The sequence below is a fragment of the Corvus cornix genome, chromosome 9 (assembly GCF_000738735.6).
Source record: "Corvus cornix cornix isolate S_Up_H32 chromosome 9, ASM73873v5, whole genome shotgun sequence".
Lineage (NCBI taxonomy): Eukaryota > Metazoa > Chordata > Aves > Passeriformes > Corvidae > Corvus > Corvus cornix.
The window spans coordinates 8,054,575-8,077,066 of NC_046339.1; the positions used below are offsets into that span (position 1 = coordinate 8,054,575).

At 39.8% G+C, this 22,492-nt stretch overlaps 1 protein-coding gene across 13 annotated transcripts in view; it reads left to right on the plus strand.

The window, feature by feature from the left end:
• Positions 1 to 335: 335 nt before the first annotated feature.
• Positions 336 to 22,492, plus strand: part of ATP11B (ATPase phospholipid transporting 11B (putative)) — a 65,530-nt gene continuing 43,373 nt past the window's right edge. For 6 of the 13 annotated variants that reach the window (XM_039556642.1, XM_039556639.1, XM_039556640.1 and 3 more), the window contains exons 1-4: positions 347 to 487; positions 15,358 to 15,474; positions 16,288 to 16,377; positions 19,315 to 19,395. In XM_039556642.1, coding sequence (XP_039412576.1) covers positions 461 to 487; positions 15,358 to 15,474; positions 16,288 to 16,377; positions 19,315 to 19,395 — 315 coding nt within the window. In that variant the 5' untranslated portion in view covers positions 347 to 460. Of the gene's footprint in view, positions 488 to 15,357; positions 15,475 to 16,287; positions 16,378 to 19,314; positions 19,396 to 22,492 lie in introns of all 13 variants that reach the window. The other 7 variants (XR_005602587.1, XM_039556632.1, XM_039556634.1 and 4 more) reach the window with 3 other exon arrangements.

Sequence of the window (22,492 nt, forward strand, 5' to 3'; positions counted from 1 at the left end):
GCTGAGGACGCTGAGCGCTGACGGGCTGCGGCCGGAGCCCGTGTGGGGAGCTGCGATTTTGCCCGAGGAACACTCGGGCCCACGCACGGCTCTTGTGCCCGAGAAGCCGTACCGCGGGGCAGCGGAGCAGCCGGCCCACGGCAGCCCAGGCCCGGGGTAGGCGACGGCGGCTCCCCCCTCACGGCTCCAACGCTCACACGGGCCCCTCTCCCCGCCCTGCCACGTCACTTCCCGGGGCGGCCGCAGCTGCCGGGTGTCAGCGGCCGTGGTGTGATGGCGGCGGCAGCCGCGGCTCGGGGCGCCGGCGGGGCTGTGCCGCTCCTGACTCGGCGTGGGCCCCGCGCCATGGGGAGCAGCCGCGGCGGGCGGCTGGCCTGAGGCGGCGGCGGCCACAGCGGAGGGAGGGCGCGGCACTGCCGAGGGAGCCCCGCTGCGGGGGCCGCGACCCGCTCCGCCGGGGATGCTGCGCTGGGTCCGGCAGCAGCTGGTAGGTGCCTCCCCTGCACCCCCCGCGCCCCGGGCAGGGCGGGCTCTCGGTTCGGCCCCGTCCCGATGGCGCTGCCCGGGCCGCGGGTCCGCGGAGGAAGCGGAGGAGCGGGGCCGGGGTGCGGAAGGGAGGAGAGTCCTTCCCCCCGCAGGGGCTGGGGAGACCCGCAGGCTGCACTTGGATCGTTATTGTCGGGTTTTTAATTTTTTTTTTTCACCTGTATTCGAGGGTTTGGGTTGTTTCGGTTTTTTTGGCTTTTGGTTGGGTTTTTTGTGGGTTTTTTTTTTCCTCGAAACCCCCTTGGTACAGAGGACAGCGCGTTCCCTTACGTGCGGCCCCCGTTGGGAAGGGCTCCCCAAACTTCCCGGAGAAATGACGGTGCCTTTTTCCCTGGACAGACACTTCAGAGATTCGCAGCTTCTTCCTCCTTCCCGTTGCGAAATGTTTTAAGGCTTTTTCACCCGACGTGCGTCTCTCTCTTATTTCCCCGTACCTGAGCGCTTTGCAGCCGCTGCGTGCTGAGGATTTGAAAGTGAAAGAAATTGAAGGAAAACATCCGTGAAATGTTTTTGGCGGGGAAAACCACTTGAAAAAGGAGGCAGTGAGGGTGCCTGTCCCCTACACAGGCGCTGCTTGCTGTGCTGGGCTAGAGCGAGCAGGGGAACCCAGGCGGCTGTGGCTGTCACGTCTGTGCTGCTGTAGCAGGAAAGTACATTGAGTTTCACAATTTTGATTTGAACTATTGGCCGGCTTCCTGCCCGGACCGGCATTATCCCACTTGAATTTTCTCTGAGGGAGAAATTCTTTCTAAATGATGTATTTGTAAAATGACTTGTTCCATTCATTGGAGTTACTTTGCATCACGGATGTTGTCCAGGTTAGTGCAAGGGCTTACATTAGTTAGGTTTTCACATTTTAGTTGTTAAAGCTTCTGTCTCACGAATGATTTGTTGAATTTGTTGCATCACTTTTTACAAAAAAAAAAAAAAAAAAAGATAAAAATTTTAGTGTTTTCTTTTTCCTCCTGTTTTTCCCTGACCTCGTTTCCCATGGCTCATAGATTTTCCCAGTTCTGTGTCTGAGGCAGAGTGCTTGTGGTGATGGTCTCAGTGGCAGCTTGACAGTGCTCGCTAGTTTGGTGTGACACCAAGAGTTACTGACCTGGAAATTAATTGCTCTGTTTGAGCTCTGACTGCACTCTTCTGTTCTGTTACAGTCGTACACTTGGTTTCTAGAAAAAAAGCCTGTTTGGTGTAATATAGCTGTCATTTTCCACTTGAAGGTGGCTTGAGGTTTGTGTGTGTGGTTTTTAAAGCAGCATTATGCTGTCGTCTGTAGAGTTTAGATTAGGACTGTATCAGTGCTAGCAATTCATGTATCAAACATGGTTGCTTTTTTCACTGCGAGTAGTACACTGACTAGCTTTCCAGAAATCTGTTTGCCCTTAATAGAAAGTAAAAGATAAGTGTATCAAAATGAGCAATAAACTTGGCAGTAGGAGGTTTTAGTGCTTCTAAAGGAAACTGGTGGAAAATGACTGTTTCAAACTCACAGTAGTCTTGACAGGGAAGAATTAGTGTAGTAGAAAAGCAGGACAATAAAAAGTCAAGATTCTTGGTAGACATTTAAATATGATACTGATGAGAAAAAATTATTGCAATGATATGTGTTTTGTGTGGTTTTTTTCTATTGACGTCACAGATGTTAATGGCTTGGTTGTTTCACAGCTCATAAAGATGAAAAATGGCCTAAGATAGGTATCACACTGCATGTTTCTTCCTAAAGACACTCAGACAGCTCATCCCTGTCTGTAATCACTGGTTTAATATAGATCCCACCATATGTTTGCTTGTTCACATGGCTGTGATGTTTAGGTTCTGAAAGAGAGTCAGAGGGCTAAAAACATGGGGAAAGATGCTGACAAAATAACCAGAATGAGTAGGAAGAGTGAGGTGTCAGAAATATTTGAATCAAAAGGTGCCAAAATCTGTGTCTGAGAGGAGAAGAGAAGAATGCGTAGGTTTGGATGCCTTTGGAACGTGCATTTGTACCTGTGCTTGATGTGGCAGTGGGTTTTAAAAAAAGGGTCCTCATCCATACAGGAGGGTTGGAATCAGGCAAATACGTGGGAGTGATGTAAGGGGGATGTTGTAGTAATACAAAAGAAAATCGTTGGTGTGCAGAAATGCTGGAAAAGTAGTAAGGGATTGGGTAAAGGGGGAGGTACTCGTACTTTGCTGAAGGTGCTTTTAGGTAGTTATTAAGTACTCTCTGTATGAAACCAATGAATTGTTTTGCAACTTCTTGTTTGCTTAAGAGAACAGTATTTCATATACTAAGTGCTCATGAATGTATATGGCCTTGAGAACTTGCATTGTCAAGGGTTGTAAAGGCAACAGGGAAAATGAAGCAGGTGAACTTAAAGTAAGGAGAGGACCTAGTACAGAATTCAAACTATTTTCGCTAAGTTTTTAAAGTGGTGGCTTTGCTGTGCTTTGCTCTGTGAAGACCTGTGCATGCCTGTAGAGCTACAGAAAGGGATAGAAAGACATGAGCAGTCCTCTGAGGAGACATGCTGAGAATGTAAGACTTCCTTCATCCTTATTATCATCTTACAAGTCCGTAACAGTTTTTTAACTGAAGTATTAGATGTTTTTTAGTGATTTGTTGTATCTGAGAAACTGGTGACAGTAGTACAGCCTTCAGTGCCTATGTGGCACAAATCATCAGGTTGTTTGGTATCTTGGCCTTCAGTCTGGTTTTTTTGCTCAGAAACAATTCACACCATCCTAGAGAGACAGTTTTTTACTTTTTCTCCATCTGATGCTGCCTCATGCTAAATAAGCTGCATAGTAAGTCATTAACTTTCTAGTTAATGTGATATTATAGTATGTAGTTAATAGTTGGAAGTACTTAGGTTTTAGTAATGAAAAAATATAGAGACAAATGGAGTTAGAATTCATGGCTTTGAGTAAAATGCCGTGACAAAAATAAGCTTTGGGCGGGAGAAATGTTTGGGTTCCAGCTCTGTTACCTTGAGAGCTCAGAGAGCAGTAGGCATGTGGATTTGGACGGTTGCATAACGCCGCAGGCACAGCCAACTCTGCTTGAAAAAAGCAACCGGATCAACAACAGTTGATAGGAAGCATCATTAATATTCAGGAATAGCACAGTATGTTTTATTTGCATTTCCAGATATGATGGGTTAGACCTCATGGCTAATCTGTGTACCAAGTGCTATTGTGGCTCCCATGGTCGAGTTCGTGCCGTACCAACACAAAACGAGAGTACGGTGACATTTGTAACACCCAGGGACTTTCTGTTCCACTTCTCATTTTGTGGGTTTATGACAGCGTTTGAGCTGTGCTGATGCCTGATAGTGCACAGGGAGTTGCACAGGAGCTGTTGCAGTGCTATTAACAGAAAGTAATGACACCTTTGGCAGGGTGGTCTCTGAAAATTGTGGTAGAATGTACGTATGATTTTAGCTGCATAATTTTGAATTATTAGTCTTGTCAAGTGGAGAAGGGTCTCAGGATTTCTATTGCTGTTATGAGGAGTTTGAGCCTTTTGATCTGTTGTCTAGCTCAATGATGTACAGAGGATACTGCATGAAGAAAACCTAAGAGCTGCCTGCCTAGCCCCTCTTTTATAAATGACAATTCAAGACAAGTGCTGTGCTGGATTTGGCAGAGTATCTTTGCAGTTTAAGAACCTGAATGCTGTAGTGCACAACAGCTTTAATGCTGTGGAGAGCTGGGTATTTTGGCAAAGGCAGCTTTCTTACTTAACTGTAAATCAAAGATAAAATCTATTGATTAACTGTGAAACGTAGTTACCAGACTATTTTATTTATTTCATGGTTACCAGAAGGTTCAGATTGGGAGGGATGTCAGGAGTTTATCAAATCCAGAAGTTCTCCATAGGCTGCATTGAAGGGTGATCACCAGGAATGTTTTTGACTGTTCTGTGTAGGTAGTCCCTGTCACACCTCACATCCTCCACAGCCAGCCCTGTATCTGTAGGAGTGTTCTTCTTCATCTTCTAGATGTGTTCTAATGAAAAATTTCTACTAATAAGGGGATGTTCTCAAATAGATTAGCACTAGAGGATTGTATGTCTGGGATGGTTTTTTTTCCCTTTCAGATACTGGTTACTGTTAAGATGTTCTGAGAGGACAGATGGTATTTTGTAATACCTTGCAGTTACTGGCATTCTGAACAAGGTGGACAGCGTTTATCTCATTGTTAGCACTGACAAATGTGTATTATTTTTACTTAATCATTTTACTGAATACAGTTACCTTTTTCTTTCCCCCCCAAAGAATTCCCTCTGTTTTCTGAATGCCAAAAGTACTTTAAACTAATCTAATGACAGAATCTAGCTTCTGAAATCACCTTGCTAACCTGGAATACAATTTTCCCCCTTTTATTTGTCAATGAAGTGTCTTCCCCTTTCTGGTTAAAACTAAGTGGGTGCCTGTTATTTTATGCTAGGAAAATAAAAAATAAATGCTTATTTGCTCAGAACAGTTCCTGTGGTTCAGAGTGCCCAGTTAATACCTTCTGAACTGTGCATGTTGGAACAGCCCAAAGGTTGTGTTGCTTTGCTAGAGTAGTTTGAGAGCTGGAGGTCAAGGACTCCCCTCCTGTAACTTAGTACAGGAGAAAATGTGGCCCGTTTTTTTTGCTAGAGATATTCTTTGATCTGCTGGACTAGTGCTCCCATGTGTTTGGGTCTTTTAACCTTATTTTCTCTTTGTATTCTGCGACTGCTGAGGGCTGATACATTTGCAGCACAATGTGTTCCAAAGCGTGCAGAACCTGGCCCTGTCTTCAGCCAGCTGTCTGCTCCAAATGGAGACATCCGTTGTGTCCTGTGTGTAATTCTTAAGTCTTACCTCATGAAAATTAAACTCTCAATCTGCATACCAAAACCTAATCAAACCAGTCTTGACACTGATTCTTTCAAAGACTTTAAAAGACATTTAAAAATGGGAAGATTGGTGTTGTCTGATGTGCTGCCTTGCTGTGAGACTTGGATATTCGACCTGTATCTTTTCCCATCCTCTTTTCTTTGTTTTCCTAGCCATGACCTTTTTAAGCAGCAAATTTTTGTTGTGCCATATTTCCACTTACCACTCAATAATAGGACTATTTAATTGACTGTATGATATTCCTGCACTAACAGGATCCTGCTCCCTTAATAACTTCTGTCTGCTTATGGGTTTTATGTGACTAAGAGAGAAGAGGGAAAAAAATAAGGGAGAAAAATAGAATTTTGTTGACAATGAGCAAAACTTATTTATGTTCTGGTCAGTAGGGAGTATCTGGTGGGATGGGTAGAAGGCTCTGTTTACTGCTCAGAGATTGTTTCTGTACTCTCAGTGGAAGATAAAATTAATAATCTAAGGCAAGTAAATATGTGCTGAATTTAATAACATTCAACATGTGCTTTGAATAACATTGGTATTGGTTTTTTTCTGGTTTTAAATGGGTTGGCTGACTTCATTAAATCTGACATTTGCTTTCCTCTGGGATGGAGAGACAAGTTATAAAAGAAAAATTTAACAATGTGTTTAAATTTCATTAAAAGCATCATGACTTGTGACTTTCACTGATGATCTGCTCTTGCTTTTAATTGACTGTATTGTGATGTGCTTAGTAGTTATGACTGGTTTTGTAATTATGTCACCAGGAAAAAGTTTACCTCTGAAAAAAATCCTTCAATTTCTAGCACTAAATCTGTTTGTTAAGCCAGCAGATAAGAACTGCAGCAAAATAGATGTGGCAAAGTGTCTCTGTAAATGCAAGGTCATATCTTCCAGCAAAACACAGGTGACATATTTGCAGCTTGACTATTTTTTTTAATACAAATGTCTTTCCACCTGCTGTTGAGAAAACCATTTAACATTACTACAGACCACGGTAGAAAAGATAGAAAGGAGGACTGAGAACTACACTGTGAGTTAAAAAACAAACCCCTGCAATTCCTTGGCCTCCCACATGCAGTGACTTAAGAGGATTTTTTTCCTTGTTTACTTTGAATAAAAATAAGTCTGGGAAAGGATAACTTTCCTGTAAATGGGAAGGAGAGATAATGATGTAGACAAAAGGCAGACTGTTTGTTTTTATCCTGAAATGTTTTACTAGGGGAAGAGGTTTTGTATGGTTTATCCCCCAAAATACATATTGTCATCTGTTGTTGCATTTCGTTACTCCTTTGCACGTTTTTGTGCTCCTTTGTGTGGTTGTGCACATTTTTGTAGACATTTACATATCTGTTTGGAAAGGGAATTGCAACAAAATGGAAAGGAAGCTTAAGGTTTACCAAGCTTTAAGGATAGACTACTTTGTACACGTGTCTTGAAAGCAGGCATTCAACTGGCGCTTAGGTTATAAATCACGTTCGAAATGGAATTAGAACTAAAAATGCTTTTGGATGGATGCAGTAGACTCAAACTGTAATGTTTTACAGAGCAGGCTTTCTCAAGGCATGTTAAAAGGAAGAGCTAGACACTTCCAGCTATGAACTAATTCTCTTCCTGTGAAATCTATTGAGCAGCCACTGTCAGCAATTGTCAGTATAATTTTGGCACACTTTTTGAAAAAGCCTTAAGATTTATTATTTAATGGTGATTTTGGGGGAAGATGCTTTTGGAAAGGATTTGTTGGGTTTTTTCCATGCTGAAAGAAAATGTGAATTAGACTCACAGCGCAGGAGCTGATTGGCATAAGTAGCTATTGCCTACTAGAACAAATCCAAATATTGAAAACAGGGGTTTTCAATAATGGCTGTATGAGTACTCCAGAACAGGAGCCCTTCATGCTGGTGTAAAATACTTTTATAAATGATTCTTCAAAGCAGAGGGTAAACAGCATTTCATTTTAAGATAATAACGTATATAGAATGCCAGTATGTGAAGGAATGTATGATTGCTCTGTATTTTTCCTGTCATGGACTTGACAGATGTAATTTTTTTATGGTGAAATTGCTATCTACAAAATTTGAGCTGCTTTCTAGTTTTAAGAGAAAGTTCATAGCCTGTCACAGATTTGAATGCTTTATTTAATATTGAAAATATTCTATAAACCTACTTAACAAATGCAGGGAATGTACAGAAAGGATGCACTTGGGGGGTTCTTTTTCCAAGATACTATGTTCATTCAAGATATGTGAAGGATTTGTATATTAAATGTTTCATTTCTTGCATTGGTTCTGTATTTCTTAATGTGGCCGGTTTAATAGCTGCTATTTCTGTGATAGATTATTGCAGAATTGTAGCACTTTCCGTGTTTAATGTAGTTTATATATTTTGAGAAGTCTTCTGAAAAAGTGGCTTGTGATTTTTGAGCTCTCAATTCTTATTTTATAAAGTGCGATGCCCTATGGTTGTCTCCTGATGGGTGTCTGAAGTCACCCTTCAGCTTTAAAAATCTTGCCTACTCTCCTTTTGTACACACCTGACAGGACGATGATATTGCAGATAAAGAAAACTTAATTGCTGGAGCCCACAAAGGAAAACTTTCAGTTCAGAAATTAGAACTGTGTGGTTGGAACTTCAAAAGCATCTTCATTTCCATGTTAGAGCAATGGGCTGCTTTGGGAACAAATGGCAAAAGACCAAGCATTTTGGACCGCAGATACTGTCAAGCCTCAATGTCTCTTCAACTTCTTGGACTTTACATAAAGCATTTTTTTAAAAGAAAAAAAGAGTTAGAGAGCACTGACTGGCCTTGAAATGTAACTTGGGAGCCACTAGCCCTGCCTCTGGGATTGAGGCTTGCGTGTTAGAACCTAAATGTTAACTAAGTTTCTTCCTTCATTGGAGCTGAAGACACATTTATTGTAAAGTCTCTTTTCTTCCAAAAAGCATCTGAGCAAAAGTTATTGATGATCTGTGTGTCTGACAGGGAGGATCCTAAAATAAAGCAAGGACGAGGATGCGTTACAGGCATTTGGTTGGTTAAACACATTGAGGCAAGAGGATAAGCCCCATCCAACCTGGCCTTGAACACTTCCAGGAATAGAGCATCCACAGCTTCTCTGGGCAACCGTGCCAGGGCCTCAGCACCGTCACAGGAAAGAATTTCTTCCTTATATCTAATCCAAATCAGCCCTCTCTCAGTTAAAAGCCATTCTCCCTTGTCATATCACTACATGAACTTGTAAACAGTCCCTCCCTGGTTTTCTTGTAGGCCCTCTCTGGGTACTGGAAGGAAAACTGTGAATCTTGGCATTCTGTTGAAGACAGTCATGAAGGAGCAGCTGTTACAAGGTCTTAGGCTTGTTTTATCATATGAAGTCCAAAATGGATTATGCTTTATAAATTCTGTGATTAGAATTGTAGAGGAGAGTAAGAAGCCATTTCCTTCATTGATGCAAGTTGGACTATTTTAGAGTTAAACAATTTACCTGAATCTCTATTCAAATCCTTTGCTGCTAACAAGAACTGGACATGCCATAGCAGTCTTTCAGAGTGCTGCATTAGAAAGCATAACTTGCCCGTTCAGCTCATTTTTCCTTTCTTATTTTATTGATGTTAATAGACCAGTATGTTTGGCATCAGTGACCTGAGCAGAGAAACTGGTGCAGGGCAGTATGTTAGCAGTGAACGAGGCCAGTTTACCTTGTTTGTTATGTTTGCAGATAAATAAAGAGGAGATAGGTGATTTTTTAAATTTTAAGTAGGGATTTTTCCAGGTTATATTTGGTGGCCATCTTGACAAAATAGAAGGTAACATAAGAACAACTCGAGCTCTATGTAACCAGGACTTTGTGGCGAGCACCAGTATGACTTTTCTTAATACAGTACTAGGCATATTTTAACTTTGTGAAAGGAAGGGTTATTGCCCCATGATTTCTCAGGCCTTGTTGCCTAGAGGGTGTGTTTTCACAAAATAATGTGATCAGGTTATAGGTCTTTTAGGAGGTTACAACATGATTTATTATCAGATATTTTGAACAGCTGTAGATACAGTAAGTGGGAAGAGGAAGTTGCATGAGTAGTGCACAACTTTTAGTACAGTTTTATTTCTTTACTGCAGTGATATTTAAAAGGGGGGGAACGAATTGCATGGCACTGTGTACACATCAGGGTGCTTCAGCTGATTCACTATTTTAGTTGTTAGAGCAGTGTTTTAAATTGCTGTGAGAGGCTGTTTCTTCCTTCATGCTAACCTTTGATAAGGCAAATTCAGTTTGACTACTGCCCAGTTACGTGACTGAAAGAATTATTGGCTCACTGTATGGAGTACAAATTTACACAGACTTCTGAAAATGGGCGTGGAGTGGGAATAGATCATCTTATCTGACAGAGGGAAAAGTATTCTATGTATAGTCAGAAGAAAATCCAAAGCAAGAAAATCCATTTCCTCAAAACACCTTTAATCAAAATATATCTTGACAGCAGTGTAATAGCAGACTTTTGGGCTGTCTGCCAGGAAATGTGGTGTTCTGCTTCTGCAGCCACAATCAGTCAAGTCACTTCCCTAGGAGAAAGGGTTTCTGAGACCAAGTTTTCTTCTGTTTATTAGCTTTATTAAGTAGTATATGATACTCAGAAGGTTTTTGGGGGAACTGCTGCTTTTGTCTGTAGTGTTCAGTGTGGCTTTTGAAAGAAGGAAGAGGCTCTGAATGAGACTTCCTTCTTTCAAATCGCTTTCACTTTTCAGTAGTCACATAGCAGAAGTTCTTTTGGCAAATATAAGTTTGGTTTTTCTTCCCCCCCCTTAAAAGCTGTGAGTAATGAATAAGAAACCCTGGGAGATGATATTAAAGTATACTGAGTTTATGCAAGTCATCAGCAAAAATCACCTGTCAGATGATTAATGATTATCAATGCACGTATTGCAAAGCTTGATAATGAGATTGATGTGTTGTTTGTTGGTCTCACGTCACTAATCCTTGCTGAAGGATTTGGATTTCTGCTAACTTAACAGTGCTGTAGAGTGGGGAGGGGGGCATTGGTGCACACTGACATGCATTAGTAGTGGTGTTGAAGTGCTAAGACTCTTCAGTAGATGTGTATGTTACAGCAACAAGTTGACTGCAAAAGCGTTTTTGTCTTTTCTTTGTTTACACTTGCAGGTGTTAGGAGGGTCTTTTTTGTAGTGCTGCTTCTCATGTGCTTCCTCTCTGATTTCCTGATTTGTTATCCGTGTTATTGAGGCTTCCTCAGCAGCAGTGTAAAACTCTTCTTTCACGGGGAAGCTTTTTATTATATGACCAATTGGTATGACATATTAAAAAAACTGGGGGAAAAAAAACCCAAAACAAAACCAAAAATACAAACCAAAGTGGGGAAATGGTGATTTGGTTGGATCTGTTTTCCTTACCTGATGGCTGATGGGCAGTTCTCCAAGTACAGTGGTTGAGATGCAGACAAAATGTAGGAAAGGGTTGTTTGGGGGTGGCTGTTGAATCCCGTTTCTTTCATGAAATACATTGCATAAAATTGCAGTCAAATATTTCTCCTCAGTTCCCCAGGATATGTTTTCTGTGCTGATTTAAAGGGGCCTGATTACTGCACAGAGAATGTCTAACTTTTAGAACAGTAATGAAATCATTGCTGAAGAAGTTCAGTAAAAATTACTTCGACTTTGCTTAGAGTAATTGAAATTTATAAAAAATGAAAACTATGAATCACTTCTTTCTTTCTTTTTTTAAAGGTTATTTTCATTTGTGCTTTATAAATCAGTTTGACTCAAGCATCTCTGTACTGTATGTAAGTGGTGTGCTTTTAGGCTATTTTCAAAACCAAAAGTTCATTTGGGTGCAGAATTTCTGCTGGGGAGGTGTGTATCAAAGATTAAATGAGGGCTGTATTCCAAGGGTAGATAATGCCTGGTTTGTGTTTATAAATCATCTGAAGGACTGAACTTTAGCCAATAAATCTGGATTTAATTTGCAACATGAAGGGGAGAAAATCAGGTCACTTCATCTTATGGTCAAGTTTTATTTAAAGGTGATTCATGTAATATACATGCCTGTAATATACCTGGTCAAGAAGCCTTAAATACCAGTTCTTATAATATATTCAGCATTATTTGTTTTGAAATCAGTCATCTGTGAAGTGGGGTAGAAATAACTTCACTTGATAACTGCAGGAAAACTAACTTTTTTTTGGAAAGAGATTGGTGACAACTTAATCACTTTGCAAAACTCTAATTTAAGGTTTCTCTGCTCATGCTGTTTAGCTGCAGAAATCCTTTGACAAGGGCATGTTACCCTACTTTTGCAGCTAAGTTGGAGAATGACGTTAGAAAGAGAGAGAACTGTCTATTAAGTGAAATTAGGAAACAGTGTGCTTTCTGCACAGCTTTGCTGGCTGCATAGAATTACCATGGAAAATCCCTTTGCTGGGCAGAAATTTGGACTACAAATCAGTTTTGTGTCAGGAGCAGGCTCTGTGACCAGCCCCATAGTTAGAGAAGAGTTAAAGGCATTTCAGCTCTTTTACAATGAAGTTCAACTCCTGTGCAGAATTTTCCTTGGAGAGATGTGTAATTAAAATTTCTCTGGAAGATCTGCTTGGTTATGGTCTCATCAGCTAATTATGAGATGGCAGAGTTTTTAGCTAATTTCAAGTGATTTTTAGTAGTTATGGTCATAAAACTTAGGAAATACGAGTTTTGTTCCAAGCTCTGACACTCACTTCCCACTGTGACTACAGTCAAGTCACTGAGGTTGTCAGGGATGTGTCCTTTTCCAACCACAGCTCTGACAACTGAAGGATTTTTGTCCCTGGCCTGCCTTGCATGTGCATTGTGATCTGCTGACTGCACAGCTTCTGTGCCTTCTCTGTGGCAAATGTCAACAAAACAGAATTAAATCTGTATAGACTGCAAATTCAAGCTCTTTTAGCTCCACAACTGCACCTGTAAACTGGTATGGCCTGAGATTCTGATTTATTTGGAAAATAGAGTTCTTGCTTTTAATCATCTGAGTCTGCTTCAGCAGAGGTATTCATTCTAATAGAAGTGCTTGTGCAGTGAGGCTGGAGTTGTACAGAGGTCTTTACTCTTCATCATGAAATGTCATCAAACTCATCAACCTTCAGGTGCTCAGAAAGTGGCCTAAAAAGGGCATATAAAAAAATCAGTGATATTCTAGTCACTCAGTAATCTTTGATTTATCTTTTAATAGCGTTCAGCAAGTGGCATGCAGGTTAGAATTTATCACTGTCAGAAAGAAGACTGCCACTTGTTTTCTTGCTCTTTGTGGTTTTTTTCCTTGCTTTACATCTGTTTGATTTCGAGTGGAATTTTTTCAGGCTGTAGAATCTGACTTTCCAAAGTGAGGATGTCTGGCATTTTGTAAGTGCCAGACATTTTCTGAGATGTAGAAGAGAGCTGTGTACGAAGTCTTATTAATTAGGTGTGCTTTTTCTTGCTTGCAAAACACTTTTATTTGTGGCATCTTCTGGATTGATTTAGAAATACTGTGTCACTAATGTCAGCTATCCAAAATGTTCTGCTACAAATGCTGTTCTCTTTGAATTTTGTGTCAGCAGTTAACAGGTACATTTTTTTTCATTTTCCTTTCATGATTGTATTTCTTTTCTTAAAGCTGTGAACAGCTCCTTGCATTTTGCTTTTGGTATCCTGTGTATTTTTTTTTCCATCCTTTCCCCTATCTACTTTTTGTCTCCCTGCTCCAGTCTTATCTTTAAACAAGTTTTCACTCTGGAGCATGTGACTAGACCAGCCTTCCACTGCTTGTCATCTGAAGTTTATTCTCCTTCAAATCTCTTTGAAAAATCCCCCTTCCTTTCTTTCTCCCTTCATTATTCTGGACCTCTTTCTTTCTAAAGCAGAATGTTTCTGTAGTAATGATGCCAAACACAAACATTTGTATGTTTGAGAGGATTTTTTGATTATTCCTTTACTTTAAAATGACAGCATCTTGAATGTGAACATACCTAATGACCTGCATTAGAGATATTAATGGATTTAAAAAGTTGTTTGGTTTTACCAAGCATTTCTTATGTCAGTCATTGTACTCACTGTTCATCTTCCATAGTTAACTGGTGGAGTTATGTGAAGTGTCACTTTTTCATGAACAAACCTCTGAGCCTCATTTACAAGTGGAGCAACACAACTGCAAGTACATTTTCTTCACCTGCAGTAGTGGAATTGGTAATGCCCTTTCTAGCAAAGGACACCACCAGTTGTCCTTGCACTTGGCGTCGAAGAATAAGGAGATTGTGTAAACTCTGCAAGTTGGTTCTAAGATTAGGAATGTGTGTGATGCTGATGCTGGAATTCACCACTTTGCAGACAGTCATTGATTCCCAATCAAACAACTGTTCCAGATTTAATTCACTAATTTACTTCACGTCTTAAAGCTTTTTGCCTTTTACTTTAGTAGTTTTCTTGGCCTGTTATCTGAATTATTACTGTTTTGTTGTCTTTTGCCATCACCTGCTTCTCCGGGTCAGAAGGGAGGGTTCTGGTGAGTCATGTAGCCCCAGGAAAGGCTCAATTAAAGATAGACTTGAATGACCTAGATATAAACCCTTGTGTTACAGACATTGCAGCCTTCCCTCATGACTTATTTTGGTGCTGAATTATTCCTTTCCACAACGAAGGAATTTGTTTGCTTTCCAATACCCAGACATAAGTTTTCCTACCTGCAACTTAAGCCTACTTACTTTTGTTCTTCTTTGTCCTTCAAAGTAATGGAACAACCTTCTGTGTATCAGGAGATTTACTAGGACATCCCAAGTTTCCTCTTCTCTGGGCTAAATGACTCTAATTTGTGTGCTCTTTGCTTTTTAGATTGTTCAGCCTTGCATTATATGTCATGTTTTCAGGATCTCTTGGGGCTCATGTTCCACTCCTCTGGGTGTTGTCCAGTCAGTTCACAGTGCTTCAGCTGTGGCTCCCACTCCTCCTCCAGACTCCTCTGCACTGAAGGCCTTTTTCTCAGTGGGATCACATTGATGACTCATGTCTAGCCTGTGATCTGCTATAGCCTTTGACATTTTTCTACAAAATTCTTTTATGGGCTTTTATTCTCTTTTTCTAGATGCTGTTTCTTTGTGCTGGATCTTTGTGTTCTGTGCATCTGGTTGGTCAAGAATTTTCTCTTATTTGGTATTCTTGCAGTCCCAGGGTGGTGTCATCTGCAGGTTTAACACTTGTGTTCCACTTCAAGAGGGAGATGATGAAAACACTGACCATTAGACCTGAAACAGGGCTTTGATTCCCAGAAACCTCACTCAGATCATGTGTTTTGGCAGGAAATTATTGATAAGTATTTCTGAGTATGCTTTTTTTTTCCCCTATGAGTTTGCTTTCAGCATTGCCAGCATTTATGTATGAATTGGTGGTAATGGCAGGAAATTACATTCGAAGTGAGACAAAGTGTTAGTTCTTGGAGATAGAACTTGTTTGGAAAATTGCTGCTGTCTGGTCAGATGCGTATGCTTTTGGCTTTTCTGTGGTGAGAATCTTTTCAAAGTCCAGTTACCGCAGCATACTTGTATAGCTTGTATGTTTTGACCTTTTATTTTTCTTAATAACGTGTTTTATTAGGGTTATCGTGAGCGTGACTGTGAGGTTTTGTAATTTATTTATGTTTTCATCTCCATTTCTATTTCTTCCTTTTAAGTTTTGCAGGGCATCAAGTTTGCATGGTAGCAAGTGTTCTCTATCCTTCTTGAGATGGGAGTTTTTTCTTTCATTTTTCCCCCCAGTTCTTGAAAATTCTCTGGACACAGCAGACTTCCATTTTATACAATAATTTTCTTTGCTTTTCAAAAACTACTGCTTGATATCTGAATGCCCTTTTCCACAGAATTTTACAAAACAGCAGTTAATAAAATTGACTTTCTTGATTATGTCTTTTTTTATTTTATGTTTTAGGGTTTTGACCCACCGCATCAAAGCGACACAAGAACTATTTATATAGCAAATCGTTTTCCCCAGCATGGCCATTATGTTCCTCAGAAGTTTGCAGACAACAGAATCATATCATCTAAGGTAAGGAATCAATTTGTCATGGCAAAACCACTTGATGTGTTACTTGGGAAGTCGTGTGGCAGATGTGCACATCTGTATTATGTCTAGTGGTGCATATACAGTATTCAAAATGAAAAAAGCTCTGAACTGTTTTGATGGAAAAGCTAGGTTGCTTCATATGTGGTTTGTCTCATTCTTTCACCCTTCTTTCCTCAAAACTCAAGTACAGAGCAGTTAAGCAAGTTGGTCAGGCTTTCTGAAGAAAAGTAGTTTTTAAACCACTGTTGCCCAAACTACTTAAAAGGCAGGATGAAGCTGGTTATGAGGATTTTTAAAATAGCCAAGTTGAAAGCCAGTACTCTGCATAAAATAAATCAGCAGTGGACTGCAGTTGCGGATTCCCTCCCGGTGTGTCCTTGGATTGAAATCAATAGAGCTGATGCTGGGGATGTGCCTTGTCGCTGTAGTGTTGGAGGGAATGTTACAGCTGCAGGAATTAATTTCTTCCCTCCTACCCAGGATACAAGCAGCCAAATGACTCCAGCTGCCCCTGTCCCAGTTGGAGGAAAACATTTTAAATTTGGCCTATAGAGGCAATGCAGTTGCTACCCTTACTTCCCTGCTAGCTGTACTTAAAACAGAAGAAATAAAAAGAAATCAACAAAAATTGGGTACAGAAGTTCTGTGTGGGAGAAGAGTAAGGTTTGGGGGAGGGGACTTGGGGAATGAGAAGGTTTAGGTTAGGACAGTTCAAGGGAAGCAGAACTGAACTTCACTGAAAAATTGTATGTTGTGTTGTAATTATTCTTCTCTCTCTCCTTTTTTTCCCTTCAGTATACAGTGTGGAATTTTGTTCCAAAAAACTTATTTGAGCAGTTCAGAAGAGTAGCCAACTTTTATTTTCTCATTATATTTTTGGTTCAGGTAAGTTGAATAATACTCAGGAAATTGCAATTTTTGTTGTAAATTCTGCCACTGATTTTTGTTCTGTGAATTTAACTTCTCTACTTACATATTCTGTCTGTAAAAAGAACACATTTCCAATTTCTCTAGGCAAAGAATATAACTTTAAAACTAATTATGTCCAAATTTAAGTATTATCCTTAGGTTTTATCTTCATGAATGCTAATGTATTTAAGTGTGCAGTTTCAAAGTCCATTGCACAGGGATTCAGTTGTCTGCCTCAAGTACAACTTTAATCTCGTAAGTTAGTAATGAATTCCAGATACCCTTTTTATTTTTGTCTTGCTTTTGTAAATCAACAGAGTATCATGATACAGTTCTAAGATCCTCAAATTCAATTTGTTCACATAAAATGAACACGCAGATGTTACAGTTAAAATCGATAGTTTGCCAGTTTTGAAGATCTCAGTTAGTGCTGTTATTGTTACAGTTTATGTTAGAAATATTGCTGTGGCTTTTGTAGCAGACCGTACTTCTTTTAATTAAAAACATCCACAAGTAGATTAGGAGAGTCTGAAAATTTTTGTGATCATTGCCCCTCCAGTTCTGTAATCTACCTGAATTCTGTGGAGCTATTGCAGGCTTAGTAGGTGAAGGATAAGTGGGAGAAGGGTTCAGAGGAGAGATAGTAACTTTTGAAAGACTGATTAATACCTGAGGCAGAGACAAGATTTTGGGCTACACAAACTTTTCTTTCGTTATAAAATAGAATGTTTTGAATACGTAGAGCCCTCCACAGTGATTCACCAACATTTAGAGTGTGCATCTGAAAAGGATGGCACCTCATCTGACAAAGAACGGGGAGAGTGAAGAGTTCATAAAACTTGTCTTTGATTGTGTAAGGTGTCAGTATCAGGGCCACATCTGCAACTTTTAATCCATTGCCTCCTGTGTCACTTGATCTTATTTTTTCACATTTAGAAAGAAGGACATTTGTTGGCTAAAAATTCCTGTGCTGGACTAAAGTCATACAGTTCTAACTTAGGCTGACAAAGTGTGTTGTCCACCACATCTACCTAGTTAAGAATATGGACTGTGTAATTCCTGTTGCAATGTTTCATGCTGTTGAACATATTGCAGCATGAGGAAGATGGGAACATGCTGAAGATGGAACATAAATGTTAGTAAAGTAACCGCAGGCAGCGTGGCTTTTATTTCTTTTTAATGCAGATTTACCTCTTTAGTTCGATGTGGTGTCACAGTTTTTTCAAACTGTTGCCTTTTGGTAGTATCTAAATGTGACATCTGTGAACAAATAAGGATCTAAGGGCATAAATTCTGTTCTGAGTGTAATCCTCTTCTCTCAGTTTGTGTCAAGTGGATGCCCTCACATGTATGGGAAATGTCTTGTCTGTCTGCTTTCTTGGAAAGAGAACAGCACAAAAGCTGCAGTCAGTTTTGTTCCTTTGTTAGAATGGAATTCTGTTTTTATTCAAATCCCTTTTGGAAGTTCATTAATATCTAGTATTTTTTCTTTTTATAAGACAAAGGTGCCTTTTAAAGCTGACCACCATGGTACCTTCCCTATCCTATGAATCTCGTGTGGCCAACATGCAGTGTCTTTCATTACCACCTTTTCCACTGGGGATGGCAGAGCTGGGGCAGGGTCTCATTGTGTGATTTCAACTTGCTGCACAGTCCAGTCCACATTGTTCACCACACATGTGCATGCCCAAAGCAAGGTGACAGACTGCATTTTGGTGACACGAGGTGTGTGTGATGGATGTGTGTCCAGCTGTGTGGCAGGCAGGGGATCACGGTGTCCTGGTGGACGAGGCAAAGTCAGCAGGCTGGCATGACAATTCCAGTAGCACAGAACCTGCTTCATTTTCATATATAACCTTCTCTTGAGAAAGAATGAGAGAGTATAGATGGCAGAAATTTCATGATTAATCCTATCCAGCCAAAAATCAGATGCTTTTGGTATGAGTTTTCTTGGTCAATATGCTGCCAAGCTGAAATTGAAGTGCTACAGTTAAAGAACAGACAGTATTGCAGGCTAGATCTCATTTTTGTTGTGTTCTATAAATCATCTGTGAAAGAAACCAACCAAAAACCTCATGTGTGCATTATAAAGTGGCATAATCTCTTTTGTTTGTGAGGTTCTTCCTCTGTTAACAGAGTAAACTTCATGTATGACTTTTCTTTTCTTCTTTAATGATTCCCAAAGCAATGCCATAAGTCTCAGGTAAAGTGAATCAAATCAATGTCTGTGGTTTTGAATAGTTCTTGTGTATATTTCCTTTTCAGCACTTGACCATGTTGATTTTTTCCTGCAGCAGAGGAGAACCACTAACATCCCCCCACATACAGAACCTTAGTGTGTACACTGCACTTTTGGCATGCCAGCAATAATAGCACAAACTGTAAAAACTGCATGTTAACTTGGGGCAACCAGAAAGATGCAGTCTAAAAAAAAGTGTTTTCTAATATCTAAACCATTAGAAATTACTGTTCTTAGCTTTATTTTTACTTCTAAATGTAATGATGATGTTATACGCTACATGGCTGGTAGGCAGTAGATCATATAGAATGTTGAAACAGCTTCATGAAATGTAGATTTCTTTCCTTTGTAATATACTTTTGAATTCATTTTTGTAGGATGAAATTATACCTTCTTTTAGTAAGGACCCTTGAAATTGTCACATGCTTTACAAATGTGCCTAAGGCTGCTCTGTGCTCTAAAACATCTGTTTGCATCATTATTGACGTATTATTTAGCTGTCAGAAACTGAATTTTGCTCGAGAAAATCGGCAGGAAATGCATAAATACAGGTTATAATGAAGAGTTTGGAAAATAGTTGTCATCTTGCTTCATTTGGGTTTTTGGGGTTTTTTTTGGAAGTACAATTGTAAAAATAAAATTTGGGCTAATTTTCACATTTTCTTTTCTTTTAGCTCATGATAGATACCCCTACCAGTCCTATTACCAGTGGATTGCCATTATTCTTTGTCATAACTGTGACAGCCATAAAACAGGTAAAGGGGAAAAATCTCGTGGCATGAAGTCCTACTAAAGTAAAGTTACTTCAGTAAAAGAGTCTGACCAGGATAGTATTTAGCTACTAAAAATATATAAAAATTGTGTCATTTTTAGAAACTTTTGTATTTAATATTCCCAGTTAGATGCTTGAGCTTCAGCATTTGGTTGGTTGTCAAGCACTCAATGACTCACTGCAGTACCCTAAAATGGACAGTGGATGACTGTCAGGCAGCATTTTTGTCTAAACATTACATGTCACTTGTTATCAGACCTTTTCTGAAAGCTCCTCACTTATTCCTTTGGCACACCTCGCTGCCTGTTAGAACCAGTCCTCCCACATCACACCCCGAGAGCGGAGCTTGGGCAGATGAAGCAGTAGTGCAGGGTGTGTTTGTCAGTAGTTAAAAGGCAAGTTTTGCCCCAAGGGGAATGTTTCATGGTGTAAAATGTGTTTTAACTGTGATCCTGTACCAGGTAGAAGCTCTGTTTAGAAAGCTCCTGGTCTTCTTTGGTTGCATAAAACATTTGAGAGTGTTTCATAGCACTTGAGATAAAAATCTTCTGAGTTTAATAGAAATCTTGTTCAAGCATTGTATTACATCCTACTGAGACCTAGAGCCTCTGGAATCAGAATATAAAAATAAAAGAAAAGAAAAAGAAAAACAAAGTCTTCTGTTTTCTTTATGCCCTTAAAGCAAGAGGAGAAAGAAGCAAGCTCATAAATAAAGAAGTGATGTGGGTAAAAATTATAATCTCTTCTGCAGGGAGGTAATTTTCAGGAGCTGTCCTCTTCAAGGGGTTTGACAGTGCTGTCGGGAATAAATGCAGCCCTGCAACGGAAAAATAAGCAGGAGACTGTTTCAGAGCTGTAACTGGAATTTCAATTTGCCTTCTGTGCCAGAAAGACCCAAAGCCACCCAGAAATAGGGCAAAAAGTAAAAATATTTCTAGCTTTCAGGCAGATAGAAAGGTGTCCAGGACAGAGTGGTTCTTAATGCTGGAGTAATATTTGGACTAACATTTCATCTTGTTGCTGGGCAATTTGTGTATGTAGAGTGCCCTAATCCTATTCAATTGCAGTTGTTACCATCACCCCCCAAAAAATCACATGTTCAAGAGCTACAGTCATAAGTAGGAAATGGATAATAAAGCTGTGTGAACGAAAAGAGATTTTGAAACAGAGTTATAAATATTAGATCACTTTTTCCAGAAAGAAGTTAGACTTGTGTAAGTCTAAAATAGTCCAAAATAATCTTAACACCACCTTGCTTCCAGATGCCCAATCTTATATTGGGAAATTTAAGTATCTTATCATCAATTGCAAAGAACAGAGATTCTGTCATTCCTTCTGGAAGCTTTGAATCATTCATTACTTGCCAGACATCAAGAGATTTTCTGGCTGTCTCAGTATCTCTGCAAGGACTATTGGAATCACCTAAACTGATCGAATGGACTCTCATGTTTCCCCTACCTGCTGCAAAGGAGGCAAGCAATATTTGCAGGCTGTTATCTTGAAGGGACAATGAATTGTGCTATTTCCAACAAGCTGCCCTCAGACAAGGGAGAAAGATAAATTTGTTGGAGTGCAGAGGGAAAAATCCCCAGTATTGCATCAAAATCAGTTCCCATTTTCTCTAAACCAGAAGTGTAATAGGAAGCAGATTTTAAGGAAAGAACCCCATTTTGAAAGCTATGGGGCACTGGTTCTATACAAAGTTACATCAGGATAAATGTTAAACTATAATTTAGTATTCTCTCAAAAGATGAAGGGGAAAAATAGAAGCATTAATCATACGAAGGTTTGAGAAGCTTCGCAGTGGATGGAAAAACTCCCCTGCCTTCCAGAAGACCAGTGAATGTGGCACCTCTGGCATACCTCAGGACTCAGCCTTATTTTAATCTCAGACAAGGAGACAGAACTTTTTCTACTTGGAAGTGTAACTGCACCTAGGTCAGAAGAAGGACATACAGGACTGCAAAGTGATGCAGCTCGTGCTGTGTCATTTTGTCTGTCTTGTTAGCCAGAGCACTTTCCTCCTTATGCCTATGAAGATCTGTATGCAGTCCTCCAAGGAGTTCAAAGTTACCAAATAAATAAAAACAAAACAAAAAGTTAAAAAAAAAAATCCCAAGCCAAAATACAACAAAATAAAGGTATTTCCCAAGAAACTTTAGGAAACTTAGTCCATTTTAGTAAGTTTTTTAGGTATTTAGCTGATGGATCATAGATGCTTACTTGGCTGCCAGGTAAATTATAAACAACTACTTTGCAGGTTTTGATTAACTATAGACCTAAACTGAGAATGACTGGTAGTATAAAATGCAGAACTTTTCTCAATTACATTGATGCAGTTACTTAAGCAGGACTTAAGAATATAATTTAATCGAGGGATTTTAATCTTTAGTCTCTTTCCATGCAAGTAAGCAACATTCCCTGTATTCCTCTTGCATCTTTCTTTTCCACAGTATTTTTCCAGTGTTTTCAGGTGAGGCTAAGGAACTCTCAAAAACGCTGCACTGGGTAAATTTGGGGGGAATTTGAACTGACCACACTAAGTTGGCTCTTAAGAATTCCCTGGTGTGAGGTGTCACCCTTGTGTTGGAGGCAGGAGGTGTCAGGTGGAGAAAGCGCTGAAATCTGTACTTTCTAAAGAAAGGTGATTTTCAGTTCTTTGCCAAATGCCCACATTGTTCAGCTGTTCAGGTTTGTGAGACAAATGCCCCAAGGTTACTGGATGTTAGTTAAATCCTTGTTTTCTTCTGTCAGTCACCTTAACAAGGAGCTGTAGGTACTGACTCCTGCTTTTTCATTCTGCTTAGGAAGGATTCTTAAAAGAGTCATACTTAGGGACTGTAGGATTCTGATGTCCCAGTAAAAGAAAGCTGCTTAGTTTATCAGTTAAAAGCTCGGTTGCTGCAGACTGTTCCATTAGGAGTCAAAAAGAACAAAAATCTTCTCAGTCATCTTCTCTTAGTGGACAGAGCTGATGTGTCAACAGCACGTCACACAAAATTGAATCTTGAGATTTTGTGCATAGGCTGTGGCAGTAACTTATAAGAGATGCTATATGGTATGAATCCATATAGATCAAA